The sequence below is a fragment of the Solanum stenotomum genome, chromosome 6 (genome assembly GCF_019186545.1).
Source record: "Solanum stenotomum isolate F172 chromosome 6, ASM1918654v1, whole genome shotgun sequence".
NCBI lineage: Eukaryota > Viridiplantae > Streptophyta > Magnoliopsida > Solanales > Solanaceae > Solanum > Solanum stenotomum.
Window position 1 is genome coordinate 41420612 of NC_064287.1, and position 17353 is coordinate 41437964.

The following is a 17353-nucleotide window of genomic DNA, read 5'->3' on the forward strand; positions in this document are numbered from 1 at the left end:
TGGATTTATGAATCTGACACATGAAATAAGTTAAGTAGTGCTCTAAAGGAAATTAATCATTAAGTTAAATTCGTCAGTAATTTAATTTATTGATTAGTATCTGAAATCTTAACATGGGGAATTACATAAGTGTTTAATGGGGAATTACGAAATATAAATAGAGGAGTGCAATTACAAATTTTTAGTGGAATGATTTGTAATTTATTATGGTAAGAATAATTCAAATTAATTATTTGGAAATATTTCCATAATTGGAAGCCTCAGTAATTAATTCTGTGGTCCCTCCAATGCCCATATTTAACTAGAACTCAGAATCCTAATTCTAAAGGGAAAAGGGGAGAGGCGTTAGTTTTCTTATAAAAAGAAAACTAGCATGTATTTTTCGGTGGTTGAAGAAAAATAATGTGTGTTTGGTTCTCCTCTTTGGACTGTGAAGAAATCTCTATAATTAGGGATTCTTCTTACCCTAGATTGATTAGTTTTCTATTCATACTTTCCCACCCAAGTATTGAGAGAGTTCAGATGTGAACTTGGGATCACTGTAGAAGACCATAGCTATTTTGTAGATTCACTTGAAGGTCTATCTAACTTGGGGATTCGATTGAAGGTATCTGTTCACGCTTCAAGAGGTATTTATCGAATTAAATTTCAGTATGTTTATGTGTTCTAGCATGATTATGTGATCTAGCATAAACGATTATTGGTTATCTATTATTCATGTAAGCAATAAGATTCTAGTATGCTTCCGCTGTGCATATATGTTTTCCAACAATAAGCATTAACGTCTTCGATTCATTAACATGTTTGTTTATATGATAAGGATATTTTTGGCATTTTCTATGTTTTGTTCTTCAAACAATTTGTATTTTGCTTCTTTATGCTTGTACCTTTTCCTGGTTAGACAAAAAAAATCCAGCCAACATTAATACAATGACATATTAGTATTTGTTTGCTATTTTTCTTTAAAAATTGCTATATTTTAGAAATAAAATTTAATCGCTTACACATGTATCTATGTGTATTTGACTTGAAATATAATTTTAAATTATTAATTAGCGAAATAATATGTAGTTATTTCAAATGATAGTAAAAATTACAAATATGGTAGGAATGTTTGTTGTTCGCCCAAATATGGGTGAATCCTAATTATTATTTTCATATTTTGAGAAAATGGTCGTCAATGGTGTAAGAGACCGTCGGTCCATTTTCGGCTGAAGTGTCTATTTTAGTATATGTTTTTAGATATGGTCTATTTAGGTTCATTTTAATATATTAGCTTAAATACATGTTAGTCAGATTAAATGTTTGTAACGATCGGGTTCTGTCATTATAGAAAAGCCAACGGGGAAAATTTTTGGGTCGAAAAACTTTTTCGTAGTAACTTGGGATTTCTCAACCTAATCCAGATTTGGACGAAATCGGAGTCATTAAGGTGTAGGGAAATCTGGTAACAATCGGGTGACTTAATTATGATTTGATTACATGAGGAGTTAGATAAGTCGTTAAGGAATCCGTACGACTTTACGGAATTGAATTCGGGTGAGTAGAACTTTCGAAATCAATTTTAGTGTGAACGCTATTTTTTGAGCACCGTTGGTTAAAGGTGTGTTGTGAAATGAGGGTCTTGAAATTAACTCATTGTTTCGTGCAAGCCGCTTTGGCGATGGTTTTGATCGCTCTGGCGAGGTCACAGTAGCCGGGGGAGGGCCGTTGTGGCAGGCCAGACGCGACTTAAAATCATAAATAAACCGCAAGACGTCTTTATTATGCATTTTTCGGTTTTTAGAGCTAAGGAATGTACCCCAGGCGATTCTTGACAGTTTTCCACCATTCTTGAGGCTAAAGGTAAGATTTTAATTCCCCGAATCCGTTTCTCGATCCGTATAACGTAATCTAATGGGTAAATATCGATGAAGGAGGGTTTTGATCTAGAATATATGGTGAAAACAACCCTATTTTGGGTACTTAGAATCATGTGTATGTTTTAGGGTTGTTAGAATTGTTAATAATTCGGGTAATTAATGATTGTACATTGATTCCCGTATTATATTGATTGTTTGTAGACCAAGAACAAGCGGAATGAATCCGGAAAGGGAAGGATCAAGTTTCTTAGGGTTTCAAGCTTGTTTCGAGGTAGGTGATGGTTGTGATTCTATGATTGTATGATGTATGTTTGTTCTTGCTTCATTATGATACATGTATGTATGCGAATGTTGCATTATTGATCACACTTGTTGTAAATGAGATAGATGAATAACTATATGCCATGAATCACTTTTTGATTGTATGATTATTGAGAATGTACTTGTGAGTGTGATTGTGGTGTGTTGATTGGATTGGATACTGTGTTCCGATATACTAATTGGGATCGATTGCCACGTTTCGACATAATTATGGGATCGATTGCCACGTTCCGGCATAAACATTGAATCGGGTACCACGTTTCGGTATGCTAATTGTTTGGGTTTGGGTTCCATGAGAGGACCAATGACTTGTTATATTGTTGAGCATGTGATAACCGGTATTGTATATGTTCGGTATGTTACATGTTTGTAATGTTGTATTGACTTGTGTATGTTGCACTTAGTTGGATAGCCGCGTGATCCTACTAGTACACTGTGGTTGTGTATTGATACTGCACTTGCTCTTTCTTTGTTGAGTACAAGACATCTTCAAGCGGCTATTGACAGACCTCGCTTAGAAGATCTGATCGTCGTTCCAATTCAAGGGTGAGCTAATTCTTTCGGGCTGCCATGAGTCCTCCTTTCGTCTATGTCCACATTTCAGACTTAGACTTTTCTAGTTAGTTCATTAGTTGGGGTTGTAACCCTTCTTGTTTAGACTTTGGTTCATTGCTAGATGGTTTGGTACATTGACTTTTAGGTTCTAGGTGTATTTTTTTGCATTGTTAGTTGTTAGATCTTTTGGAAGTTTATGGGAACTTCAGTTTTTAGATATTATTCCTGTTATTGTATCCTTAATGCTTTAGTTTTTGGTTTAATTGCTTGGTTTGGGTTGTAGTAGTGGTTTTCCCACCGGAGGATTAGTGTGGGTGCCAATCACGACTATTTGGGTCGTGACAATGTTACTCTTTCTGTCTCAATTTATATGACCCACTTTCCTTTTTAATCAGTCCAAAAAGAATGACACATTTCTATATTAAATAACAATTTAACTATAAAATATCTATTTTACCCTTAATGAAATGAATTACAGCCACACAAATTTCTATCATTCAATTTGGACCACAAGTTTTAAAAGTCTTTCTTTCTTTCTTAAACTCCGCGTCGAGACAAACTACCTCATATAAAATGGGACAGAGGGAGTATTAGTTATATCACTATATACAAAGTGTATATTTGTAACGACCCGGAAAATGATAGAGTGAAACTAGAGCCTCGCGTGTGAGTTTGGAGTCGAGAACTTAATGAAATGATTATATTTGAATTTGACCCAAAAAGTTCTTAAAAATGTGTTTTGGAAGTTACCGAAAACTTGTTTAGCTGTATATAAAAAGATTCGTTTCGTTTTTCAAAAATTCGACTTCATATTCTTGTTTAGGGGGTCAAATTGAGTGGGAAATGGGTCTAACCCAAATTTTAGAGCAACCGTATCAAAATCCGAAATTTCCAAGTGAAGCCTTTTTCGAGGGTCTACTTTGGAGGGTCATATCTCCTAGCACACAAATTATTTGGNTCTCCATACTTAGTACTTAATTGTGCTAACCCCTTTCTTTCCCTTTTTGGACTAAAGTGTAGGGATTTGGAGGTGATGACATGTCATGACTATTTGATAGGTTTCTAAGTGTTGAAAATGAAGACTTGAAGAGTCCTCATATATTCGAGGACAATACCCTATATGTTATTTTATGTCTTTTTAGTATTGTTTAAGTTGTGTATGGGATTGGTCCCGAATTTTGTACTCTAAAGTATTAGATGGTTTTGAGACATCATGTGTAAAGTCTTCCGCTTGCTATTGTGTTTTTTTTTTTTATGAAATGTTTTCTTGGTAAAGAAAGATTTTAATTCTTTATGGTTTTAGTGTTTATGCGATGAAGGAATGCTAAGAGGCTTGTATTAGACCTCTTCGAGGTTGAGTACGCCGGTTACGACTAGGGGGTGCTCCCGGGTCGTGACAATATTGAACTCGTCTTTTTCGCCTAACTCTATCTCTTGTTCCTCTCCTTTTCTCTATTATATTTCCTATATCTTTGTATTTAAAATCAATCTCATCAAGTGTATTTGATATCAATTTTATTCAGTGCTCTTACAATAAATCTAGACAAACTCGGACAATGTATCCAATGTATTCGTATGTAAACATATATATTAGGTATCAAATATACATGTATCATTTATCAAATAGGCATTGATACATTCATCAATTTTCTCTAAATGCCATCACTACCATGTAGAAAGAGAGGAGAGAGGGAGAGAAAGAGGGGAGAGAGGGAGAAGAAATTTAATAGAAAACTATTAAGTGATGAGTGATAATGTAACTATTTTAAAGTATAATAAAATGTAACAATTAAAATATTTATCTAAGTACCTAATTTTCTTAGGAAACTTATAGAAATCCCACTAGTTTAGGAGCTAATTACTTAGATATACTTTAGTTTGTAATATTATGAGTCTTGATTACCAGATTTTAGTGCATCCAACTATGTTCGGATACACGTATCTCAAAATACATTGGGTCAAAATTAGTTGTAATTTGTTCTAGATACATTGTATCTAAGTGAATTTGCATGTATCTGTGATACATAATGTTAGTGAAAATTACAAGATTACAAATTACAATTGAAAATAAAATGAAGAAATAAAATTATCTTCTGGCTGAAGCGCGAATATCTCACTCTCTTTAAGGAGATTCAAGGCGCAACAAATGTTTTTCATCGGTCTAGCAGTAGTCCTTCTTGACTTGTCCCCTCTAGGATACAACAGTCTAATCACAAAGTACAACTTAACAAACTCTGGACAAGAGTTGAGTCCAAAACTCTAAAAAAAACACATTTTTCAACTAATTAGAATTGTTTTTTTGATCAACTTTTATGCACTCTATATTTTCTTGTATACCCAAAATAAATGAAGACCACCACTATTTATAGTTGAGGAAGTCTTCCTAGCAATGAATAGAAAGATAATGAGGTAGTAAATAGAGAAAATAAATGGTCTAGAGGTTACATATATTACAAGGTATAATAGAGAAATAAAGAGTGAAAAATAAAATGGAAAAGTAATGGTCATGGTTGACCACTACATGTCCTGCCATGAAACACAAAATAAACGGACATCATTACAACGTTCTTAGCAAAGTTATCACTAAGAAATGGCAATTAAACCAAATGAGACTAAATATGGCATCAATTGTCAACAACTGACACAAGGGAGTAATGCACCATAATGTGTACTTAGGCAGAAATGAAACAAAAAGAATTGGAAACGGCACTTTAGCATATAATAATATTAAAATGCCACAACACATAACAAATTTCATTCGTCTTTTTTGCCTATTTCTCATCTGGCTCGTCACTCTCTTATATATTTGATATCTCATATATATGTAAATCACACTACGTACATATAAATACATGTATCAATAGTAAGATTCACATGTATCTGAGTTATATGATATCACGATCCAGACCGTCGTTATTGACACCAACATTAACCCTCTGGTGGGAGAACCATTACTACAACCCAAACTAACAAATTTTATGAAAATTAAGGCATTTAAAATATGGAAGCAGGTTTAAATGACAATTAAAATGGATTCCCCATAAACTCCAAGGTTTTAACAAACAACCAACCAAACTAATGCGGAAGAACAATCCATAGAACCTGTAAGTCATTGTACCAACACTCTACTAACGACAAGTCTAAGAACAAGGGGTACAATCCTGAAACTAAACAAACACCTTAAGCAAATAGTCTGAGTCCGAAAAGAGTGGAGTTAAACAAGAGGGATCCATGATAGCCTGAAATAACTGACTCACCCTTGAATCCGGTCACGCTCAATAGTCACTTAGCTGAGGTCTATCAATAGCCGCCTGAAGATGCCATGTACTCAACAAAGAACAAGCAAGTGCAGTATCAATATGCAACCACAGTGTACTGGTAGGATTACGCGGCTATCCCAATAAGTGAAACACATGCAAGTAACCACAACATTATAAACATGCATATACCGAACATATATAATATTAGTCATCTTTTCAGGATCAATGTAACATTCCACATTCTCGATAATACACATTAGTTATCATTTTAGAGCAACAAACAGTCTTTCAACCTCAATCATCATTAGATATGAACGTAATCAACATAGTAGATACACACCACAATTCAATAGTCCTCTCACGGAACCCAATTCAATGGTCCTCTCATGGAACCCACACCCAAACTGTTAGCATACTGGTACGTGGTACCCGATTCAATATTTGTGCCGAAACGTGGCAACCAATCCAATGTTTATGCCGGAACGTGACAATCGATCCCATGTTTATGTCGGAACGTGACAACCGATCCAATGTTTATGCTAGAACGTGGCAATTAATCCAATCAACAAACCACAATGTATATTCTTACAATCATACAACAAGAGGTGATTCATGGCATACAATTATTCAATTATCCTCTTTTACGATTCGGGTGATCAATAATGAAACATTTGTATACATACATGCATTATAATGAGCAATTACAAACATATATCACACCAACATGAAATCACAACCATCACCTACCTCTTATACAAACTTGAATCCCCTAAGACACTTGAATCTTCCCTTTCCGAATTCTTTCCTCTTGTTCTAGATCTACAAACAACAATTTATACGCAAGGATCAACAATCAAGACCCAATTACCCGGATCATAATCAATAATATCAACCCTAGGTCAAACCTTGATCCCTATACCCAGATTAGGGCTTTTTCCCACCATCCAAACACTTCCAAAAGCCTTCCCCAACAATAATCACCCAAGAAACTAAGTTCTACAGATCGAAAAATGGATTCGGGGAGTGAAAACGTTACCTTAGCCTCAAGAATGATGGAAAACTATCAAGAAAACCCCTGTGGTCGTTCCTTAGCTCTCAAAGTTGAAAATGTAGAATAAAATATTTTTGGGGTTTTATTTCCGACTTAAGTTGCGTCTGTCCAGCTACAACGGCAGCCATCTTGCTACGGTGGCATGCACGGAGACAAAATTTTGGAATTTGAATTCCAAGCCCCCATTTCACAACACACCTTCAACCCTTGACATTCAAAAACCACCCGTTCACGCTAAGATCATTTTCGGGAGTTCTACTTGCCCGAATTCAATTCCGTAAAGTCGTACAGGTTCCTTAACGTCTTAGTTATCTATTCATGTAATCAAAATCATAATTAAATTACCTAGTTGTTACCAGATTTCCCTAGACTTTACTAACTCCGATTTCATGCAAATCTGGATTAGGTTGGGAAATTCCAAGTTACTACGAAAAGTTTTCTGACCTCAACTCTTTCTCCATTGGCCTTTCCCTAACGATGGAATCAAGTCGTTACACATGACTATCTCACTTGCCTTCCTCCCTATCTCCCTTGCTTTCCTTCTTATCTCGGTCGCCTCCCTTTCTATCTCGCTCACCTCCCTCCTTATCTTGCTCGCCTCTCTTCTTACTTTAGTGTATTTAGTAACACAAATCTTTAGGTATATTTTTCTTAATATATAACAGAAAACTTTTAATTAATGATAAACATAATTATTTAAAAATATACATAAAATTGATGCTCCGTCTGTCCCTAATTACTTGTCCACTTTTGAATTGACACACCTATTAAGAAAACAATGATTGACATAGTGAATTTACCATTTTACCCCTACTAATTATAAAGTTAATGAATTAAAAATTTAAGATTTTCAAGAAGTTCTACCTTTTTCAAAGTAATTAATTGAGAATACAATAAGAATTTCAAAGTAAGGGAAGTGTTAAATGGCCAGAAAATTAAAAAACTATAATATTTTTTTAATTTTAAAATAAATTGATCTTTTTTTTCATTTTTTTAGTTAAAAAAGTAAAAATAATTAAAATATAATAACATAAATAAAACATCATTTTAACCAAAGAGAAAATACATCATTACCCCATTCAACTATAACACTTTTTTTAAAAAGACACTTGAACTTTGTAAAGGTCCTAATAACCCCTTAAACAATTTAAAAGTGGTAAAAGTGTCCCATTTTTCGATCAACCCCAAGTTTAAGAAGGAAAGTGAATACACGTACCAACTGATACTTACCACGTGTCAATTATTTTATTTTTATATTTTAATTTTAATTTTAATTTTCATATATGTTAATGTTATTTCTTATTCTATTTTGTTTGCTAAAAAAAAATAAAAAATCTCTATTCCTCTTCTTCTTCAATGTTCAACTGCCGCTAGTGCCACTTCTTTCACGCTGCCGGCGATTCTCCACCATAGCCACCACCCACCACATTTTAACACCATCTCAACCATTTTGTCTAGCAAATCAAAAATACAATTGAAAAATAAAAAACACTATCAAATCTCCAGCGCTTCTTCTTCGATCGTTCAATCATTTTTGTGTACTTCACCTTTAATTTTTGCTCAAAATCAACATTTGTTGTATCTACAAAGACTGAAATTCTCTCTAACTCAGATAGGGTATTTTTTACTGGGTTTGAACGTGACCCCGACGATTCTCCCTCCGTCGTCGTCAAATCTTCGATGCTTCTCTCACCGGCCCTTTCCGATCTTCCTCCGCAACCTCACTCCGCTTTCATCTGTTTCTCTGTCAATAATCTTATTTATTAGATCTCCCTCAGCTAAAAATGAGTCCGAGAACTCTTCTGGGTAAGAGTAGATGAAGGACATTACAAAATTAAAAAAAAAAAAAACATAAAACCAATAAAGTAAAAGGAAATAATATTTTAATTGAATAAATATTAAAATAAATAAATAATATTTCTTTTACTTTGTCTCACTCGCTAGTGGCGAGTGAATTACACTCCATGTGCCACATAGGATCATAAGGGGGTAATAAATTCACTTTGAAGAAAAATAAGGGGGTATTAGGACCATTTCAAAGTTTCAGTGTCTTTTTAGAAAAAGTGTTATAGTTGAATGGGGTAATGATATATTTTCCCTTAACCAAACTCTGATCAATTTTTTTTTTTTTTTTCCCTGTAAGTAATTAGAGGCAGAAGAGTATATAGTATAGGGAAAAATCCCGCAGAAAGTTAGGTCTAATCAGATAGTTTCCCTTTTTTATTTTAAAAAACCTTGTAAATGGTGAAAGTTATGGAAGCCAAAAGTTAGGTCCCTACCTATTGGTAAAAGTAGAGAGGCGTGGTCCTTCTGAGTCATTCAAGACCACACGGGTTGCCCATCTGAGCCCAGCCCATGCATCTTTTTTTTTAAAAAAATACATACAAGAGTGGTCTTAATACTATATAAATATTTAAACTGATTTACTACAAAATAACACCTCATATTAAAAGGGCCTCTTCATGATTACGATTTACGAGGAAGCTTTGGGAAGATCACTTTTGTACGGCACTTTGTCTTATTTTGCTTGTTTTGTAGTCTGTTCCTTATTAAAAATATTTATTTATATTACTTAATCATTTATTAAATTAGAATAAAGTAATTGATTTTTTTCTATTTTATCAAGGGGTGTTATCCAACACTGCTTGATCAAAAATTTGTATTAAATGTAGGATATGTTAAAGATGAACATATAAATATAATAAAATGACCGTATTTTAATGGTTGAGCTTCTTAGCTCGGTGGTATCAAGTGTGCTCTCAGTAGACTATGCATCGCTGAGTTTCGAACCTTCACATTGTCTGATACTTTAAAGATACTGTTAACATGATGTGATATCATTCACTTTGGGCCAAGTCCGCATGGTTTTCCTTGTCTCACGTCATTATAAATAACTTCTTTTTCTATTTAGCTACCAATGTGGAACATTGTTCGCACACACTCCACATGAGTTTCTACCATATAGGGGCAAGAATTGGCCCATCTATAAGCCAATCTTGTTGTGCTTCTGTAACCAAAATGGATTGAAAGCAGAAGCTAAAGTTATAATTTACAAACATTTACAACCCTATGGAAAAAAAGCATTTTATTCATGCAAACCAATACAAAATAACTGATAGATTACATGTCTTACTTTTTACCTAAGTTTCTTTATAAATACTATAGCATGCAACGCGGTAAAGCAGAGTTACTCGAGCCAATCTAGAGTTCATCCTTAGAGGGGGCTGGTTTGGGATTGTCTGGGGATAACTTGACTGGATATGAAGCCTCCATGGTTATCCCACAGAGTCCCTCTTCAGCATCGATGCCTCGTTGCATTCGAAAATAACCTTGTTCACCCCATTCAGTCCCCCATGAGTTCTTCACTATCCAGTACTTTGTACCATCATGAGTTGATCCATAGCCCACAACTGCTACCCCATGGTCTAGCTCTGTGCCACAATTTCCATTGAACACTCCCTGCATTTTCACATGTAAACGATTGGAATCGAGTGAGAGCATAATGGACATAGATGATTCATATAACATAATGGATGCAACTTTATTTACTGAGTTCAATTGAACATAGTAATTTCGACACATAGCATAAATATTCACAAAATAATAGTAAAAGTTCAACAAATATTAAATTTTCAAACACATCGATCATTTCAAGAGCGCGATGAATTTCATAGTAAGAACTTAAAAGGTTGAACTCGTCAAAACTAAATCCTGAATCCACCTCTGTACATGAGTCACATGGGAAGTTCATCTTGATTGGTTTCGTAAGCAGTTTATGTCCCAATTGACAAAGTAATATCGCGTTACCTCAGAGTAAAATTGCAGATCGGAACCACTAGCATCAATAGCAACAGATATTGGTTGGTTAGCAACAGCTTTCATCAAAGCATCCTCATCCTTTTCAGGTACCATTTCATGTCCATCGATATTAACCACGGGGGAATTCCTCTAGATGAAATAAAAAAGTGTTAAAGAATACAGTTCTAGACATTAACATATTATTTATCAAAGTATGTTGTTTAAATCATAATATTTACCTACCTTTGAAGAATCACAACGACTGTCGCTGGCTTTGTAAGGATAAATCCTCTCAGTTGTTACTCCTCCATTTTTCTTGATGAATTCATATGCATTTTCCATTAGTCCTCCGTTGCATCCTTCGTTATCCTTTTCACAATCAACAAGCTCTTGTTCAGACAGTGAAACTAATTTGCCTGTCTTGATTTTGTTTATTCCCTCAACTCCAACTATCGTAGAAAACGCCCAACAGCTACCTGCAAATACACAAGGATAAGCTAGCATGTACTAAAACAATATTTTCAATCAAAGCATCAAGGAGACCTTGCGTTAACAACTTAAACTTTTAGATGAGATGGTCACAGCTTGTTGTTGAACTTACCGCATTTTCCTTGATCCTTTACACCAGTAACAGCTCCTTTCTTTCTCCAATCGACAGATGCTGGCAGATTATCAGCCTTCTCGTGCATAAATCCGGTAGTAGGGCGGGGACCATGAAGCATTCTAAAGTGTTTTATCTTAGAGCTATAAAAATTCCTGAATTCATGGTTGGTCATATCAGCAAACTTGTTGAGTTTCAACTTATAAGGTCTGTCCATCTTGTTGACATTATGAATATGCATCACATTCACCTTGAACACATTGAAACGTTTTTGTTTCTCGGTTAGGTCTCGAGAAACAGTGTGATGGCTCCTCCATTTCTGGTACAAATCCCATAAGTTTTCTTCAGATGCAATGTCTTTTTCAGTGAACTCCAAACTATTAACTAGACCAAATACCATAGCCAACAAAAGCAAAATCAAGAAAATCTTCCCTGCCTCCATCACTCTGATAAAAACTGCAAAAAGGGAAATTGAAATATATAATCAATATAAGTGTAAAGATTATTAAAACAATGATATGAGGATAACATATGTTAATATGCTAAAGTGTTATATAGAGCAAGGCTACAAACCATTCTTGCATCAGTTAGAGTCTTTAACAGATATTAAGGGAAAAGTGCCTTTACTTTTGCAAAAGTGAAACATATATCAGGCTGTGATTTATCTAATAAAGCCACCACGTTATTTTTGCTAAGTTTGTTTATAGATAATGACGACTGGCATATATTTGGAGGCTGCTGGCACGATTTCTTGCAAGCCTGTATGACACAGAGACTCCTTTTTGCCTACTTTCTGCTATTTTTAGGATGTTCATAAGAAATTATCAATCAGTAGTGACAATCTTGATGCTACTGATTTAATTAACTATGCTAAAATCACTAACTTATTAGAGTCAGTTATATGAATCCTATTACATATCATTTAACCATATGATTAAGTGATGAATATGTGTGTGAGAGACACATCTTGCACTCATTAGTTTGGTGTAAATACCGCGTGCACTTAATTTTTACCTTGAAACTGCTTATAGAACTCCCTTGATTGGGTAAGAAACATCTTGTTTGGGATGGGAATGGGAGGAGTTTGGGGCTGTATACAGATAGATATGTATATGCAATCAGCTGATTCAGGAGCATGAGGTTTGGTTAGTGAAATAACTTCTCATATCTGCTGCTGGACTAAATCACAAGTCCAACTTTTGCACCAAATACAGGAAAATTGAACTCTGGTAGAAATCATAATTATATCTTTCACCTAAAACAAGTGCAGAGTTAATTACCAAGCAGAGACAATCTATGTTCCCATAAAGCTAACATCTGCAACAACACTTGGAAATTAAAAACCAGAATAAGTGAGAAAACAAAGGGAAGACGTTCATCTTCACAGAATCAAATTTCCAAAATTCTGTCGGTCTTGATCATTAATCAAAATGATTTCAGGCAACAAATAGTAGAAGCCAAGCAAGGACACATATTTATAGTTTGTCTTGAACAGGCAAAGCAAGCATGAAAAAGGAAAGAAACATTCCTGAATGTAACCAATGCTGTATAGATGTGTTCGCAGACTACCACACTTCACTGCTAGCAGAAACAAGATTAGCAGTTCCTTTTTTCTCCAAAAATCACCAGTCTCCAGAATCAACCAAACACGTGAATCGCACAAACTAACAGCCTTGTTTAACAGCAAAAACATTGACATGAGAGCAAAGTGTACAAGTTGCACTGGTTATGCAAGAATAACCAATAAATAGCAATTCACCGTAATTTACTCCAACCAAACAAAAAAAATGGTATTTATTGTCAGATTAAAAGTAGCTAGATGTTTAACAGTGCAAGCATAATCATGCTATTGACAGCAGAGTATTGAGACAGATACAAACTTAAGTACATTGAAGACATTCATGACCATCATTACATGATTTTTATGGAAATTAGAAATAGAAGCAGAGGTCCAGAAACATTCAAAAAGACAGCAAAAACAAATTGTTGAATTGAATGCAACTAGGTTTGCAATTCTTGGCAGCTTAGGCAAGAGACTCCCGCTCTTTGTTTTCTCTGATTAGCTCTGCTCTCATTCTTCTGATTTCTGCTTCCTTCTCCATTCTCTCTTGCTGCAGCGAGCCAAATTCATATAGTCATCAACATTTTAAGCAAAAAGGATAAAGAAAATAAAATGAAAAAAAGGACAAGAAAAACAAAGACAAGAAAAGGCATACTACAACTTGATAAAGTAGACAATTTTGTTGTACATGAGTGACGCTTTATGTGGGCTGTGGCTAACTGGCTTATGGCTTTAAAAAAAAACCAAAATGTTGTAGTAAAAGAACCTTTGTCACATCATTCAGTACAAGACTCCCAAGACCCATTCATTTGGTTGTTTATCACTGAAAACACTTTGGCTAACAGAAAAACTGATGTCCGTTCTATAAGTCCTATGTAGTTGGCCACCAAAAGTAGTATCTTCTGGCCAAATCGACATAGGCTTTGATCCAAAGTTAAAGTGGCTATGCCAATGATAGACCAGGAGTAAGAAGGATAAAAGCCTATTTCTTGCCTTTTATTTTCGGCATAAAGATTGTTGATTTGCATTTTGAATTGTTCACTGGGGATGTGGTCAGTATTTCTGCAATGACCTATTTTCTCCTAAAGAAACTATGCCAATGGCCTTATGAAGGTATCAATCGTCAGTCTCGACTTCAAAAGGACTCCAAAAGAAAATGGAGGTCAGATCACCAACATGGTTCTTCTACTAAGAGCTTGCAACATGGATACACCTTTGAGTCAGAAGGCAAAGAAAGCAAATATGTGGATATTGCACTTCAAGATATTTGTTGGGACATCCTAGAGTACTTTGGTCATGCAAGTGGAGAAGTGACAAGTTTTCAAGTATGAAGGTGCAAGTCAGTACTGGTATACAAGAGAGGCGGAAACACTTGTATGGGCTGAATAGACCTTCACTACTGAGGTCCTCGAGAAGAAAAGGGGAACATCAGCAAGTATACTAGTTCTTTCCAAGCATCTGGAATATAAAGCAAAAACATTGCCAAGTTTTCTTCAAGATTCAAAGTTTCTGGCATAAGCTTACAAGATTAACACAATAATCGGTGATTTATATTTATTAGTATTAAATAGAACAACAAAAGCAACTATTAAGCCCAATTCCAAGCTAGTGGGGGTCGGCCCTATGAATCCTTACTATTCATTTCACTCTATTTAGACTCATCTCATTTTAATATTTAATAAATGAGTTTCTCCGGTTCAATATATTTCTCTACATTTTCCACTGACATACAAATACTCCAAGAAGATTAAGTTGACTCCTAGCAACTATTGGACTACTGTGAGCATACCAACAAGACGAAGTTTTATATTCAACTAGTTGATATCGCCTGTATGAATATTTCTCTTCCATTGAGCTCTATCTTTTGTACATTTGTATGAATTCCACGAAATTATAGGTTCTAGACAACTTTCCATCATGGATTCAAAACCAATGGATCTCGAGGTCTATGTATGACACGACCAAACCTACACATAGACTCCTCTTACTTATTTTTTATATATGCTATTTGCACATTGTCAGATTTGATCATTTCTAATCTTGTATAATAGCATATCCGTCTTAATATTGTTTGTTTTTGATAAGGAAATTCATCTTAACATTTGCATTTCTACGACACTCACCCTACGGACATGTTGGATCTTAGAGGCTCATTACCATGTAATATTGTTGGCTCCATAGCCCTGTCAAAGGACTTTCCTTTCGATAGGCATCTTCCTATCAAATAATACTCCAGTGGCACTTTCCTTTTTCAACCATGTTTTATTAATTCTGTGTTACATCATATTATCCATCATACAGTTCTCTTGGAACATCAAGTTTAGATGTATGAACTGTTCGCATCTAAGTATGACAATCCCATTTAATCTCACCTCGATTTCACTTGTCTTATGCTGGCTAAACTTGCAGTGCATATCTTATATTTTACTTCAAGTTATCGTAAGACCCTTATCCTCTAGATTGTTTCTCCACAACTCAAGCTTTTGGTTGACATGCTCACTAGATTATCATTTAACACAACATAGTCTACAAACAACATACAATATACCTCAACTTGTACACTATTAATTAGTTCATCCATAACTAAGGTAAACATATATCTCCTACCACAGTTCTCACACTTGTGACAACTTCGTAAAAATCCTTTATGACATTTATATATTTTACATGAATTCTTTTTTTCTCCAGCACCCACCAAAGGATGTTAAAATAATCTTGGTGTTTGGGCCAATTGTATGCACTTCTAAGGTCAATGAATACCATGTGTTGATCATTCTTCCTTTCCATATAAATTTCATCAATCGTCTTATCAAGAGTGTGGCCTATGTTGTAGATCTACTAGCATAAATCAGTTCCAAACTGATTCATTGTTGCTCCTGTAATGTAATGTCCCCAAGTCTACGTTCTTCACTCTTTCTGCTCATAAGCTAAATGTCATAATAGTTTGCACAAGATGACAGTTCAACATTCCAATATAATCTATCTCCAAATTCCTGAGGTTCTCATCTAAGTTCCCCAAGAAGAAAGAGGAAACATTGTTAGGTACAATGGCCCTTATTAAGCAACTAAACTATGAGTATCCTCCGCAAAACCCCCCAACATTAGATGGAAGCTAGGGGTGTGTTTGGAAAACATTTCCTCTAGGAAACTAAGTTCCTTAAAATGAGGAAAATGACTTCGCCAATGTTAGTAGGGAAAACTAGTTGCACAAGCAGCATTCCAAGTTTATTGTCGCTTCCCACCCACCCAATTCCCCCGAACCCCCACTCTCCATCACATCCCACCTCCATAGTGTTTTGCTAGATAATATATCAATGCTCTTAGAATAATATTTTCTTTCTTACTTACCAAACACTAGAAAATAAGTAAGTAACTCACTTGTTTTCCGAGAAAACAGTTTCTAGGGAAACAATTTACATCATACCAAACACACCCTAACTAGCAACATATAAAACAAAGTTTCTTTCTTTTGTTAATTCGAAAACAGCAACTGCTTCAAGCTAATCTAGTGTCCGTAGAATTTACACAGCAATATCATAAATTTCTTTCCGGAAAGCACCATAAATCTGAAAGCCAGAAAAATCCAAACTTTAAGAAACTAATTACGATCCAGATCGAAAAAGCCCAAAATCCAAAAACATAAAACCATTTAGAATTCTGGCTCAGTCCTCCTAAAAGGAAAAGAATCAATCTAGGATTCTGAGGTCTATTTCATCCTCAAAGGAAGGGGAAAACAAAAGTAGGGTTTGAAAATTTACCTTCTCATCCTGATGAAGAGCGATCCAGACATGGATTTTGTCCATGGTTTGCCAGAAAGCGAAGGCTCCTACAGACATAGCAAAGAACGTCGCAACTTTCACCATCTTCGCTAAGCTTTTGAGTCCTCTCAGCTCAGGGTACTACTACAAATAGCGTCTTCTGATCGTTTGCCCTTTCTGCTGTGTGTGCTGATACAACTACCGACGTCGTTTTGTCTTTTCTAGCTTTAAGATCTAGTGTTGTTTGCATTTTGCACCCTTAACATTCACATTTTTAAAAATTTAACTTTGGGCCACTTTTATGGAATACTTAACGAAATTAAATAACGAAAAACTATAAAAAAATTATTATAGTTTGAGCTAATTAGAGATGTATAGTTATAATTTACTTGATTACGATTCATATCTATATATTAAAAGGAGGGGAGAGGTGAACGGTGTTGAGAGAGGAAGGCAAGCGAAATTTGGGAAAGAGAGGAGAGAGGACATAGTAGTGAATACTATTGATTTGTATGAACGAATACACTTGTATCTACTTGTATCAACAAAAGCAACTATATCAAATGTATATCCATCATATATCAAA

General features: G+C 35.0%; 2 protein-coding genes across 3 annotated transcripts in view; both read right to left on the minus strand.

The window, feature by feature from the left end:
- LOC125866761 (uncharacterized) overlaps positions 1-16968 on the minus strand; it is a 174795-nt gene extending 157827 nt beyond the window's left edge. Inside the window, exons 1-2 of one of the 2 annotated variants that reach the window (XM_049547111.1) lie at positions 16768-16968; positions 13473-13559 (exon numbers count right to left, since the gene is read on the minus strand). In XM_049547111.1, coding sequence (XP_049403068.1) covers positions 13473-13559; positions 16768-16872 — 192 coding nt within the window. In that variant the 5' untranslated portion in view covers positions 16873-16968. Of the gene's footprint in view, positions 1-13212; positions 13560-16767 lie in introns of those variants that run through there. The other variant, XM_049547110.1, reaches the window with a different exon arrangement.
- On the minus strand, positions 10228-12579 carry LOC125866750 (vignain-like). Its single transcript, XM_049547094.1, has 5 exons — positions 12463-12579; positions 11449-11904; positions 11091-11323; positions 10857-10997; positions 10228-10508 (listed from the first exon to the last, which is right to left on the minus strand). Exons 1-5 carry the CDS (start codon positions 12503-12505, stop codon positions 10251-10253), a joined length of 1131 nt encoding a protein of 376 aa, XP_049403051.1. The 5' UTR covers positions 12506-12579; the 3' UTR covers positions 10228-10250.
- Positions 16969-17353: the final 385 nt, after the last annotated feature.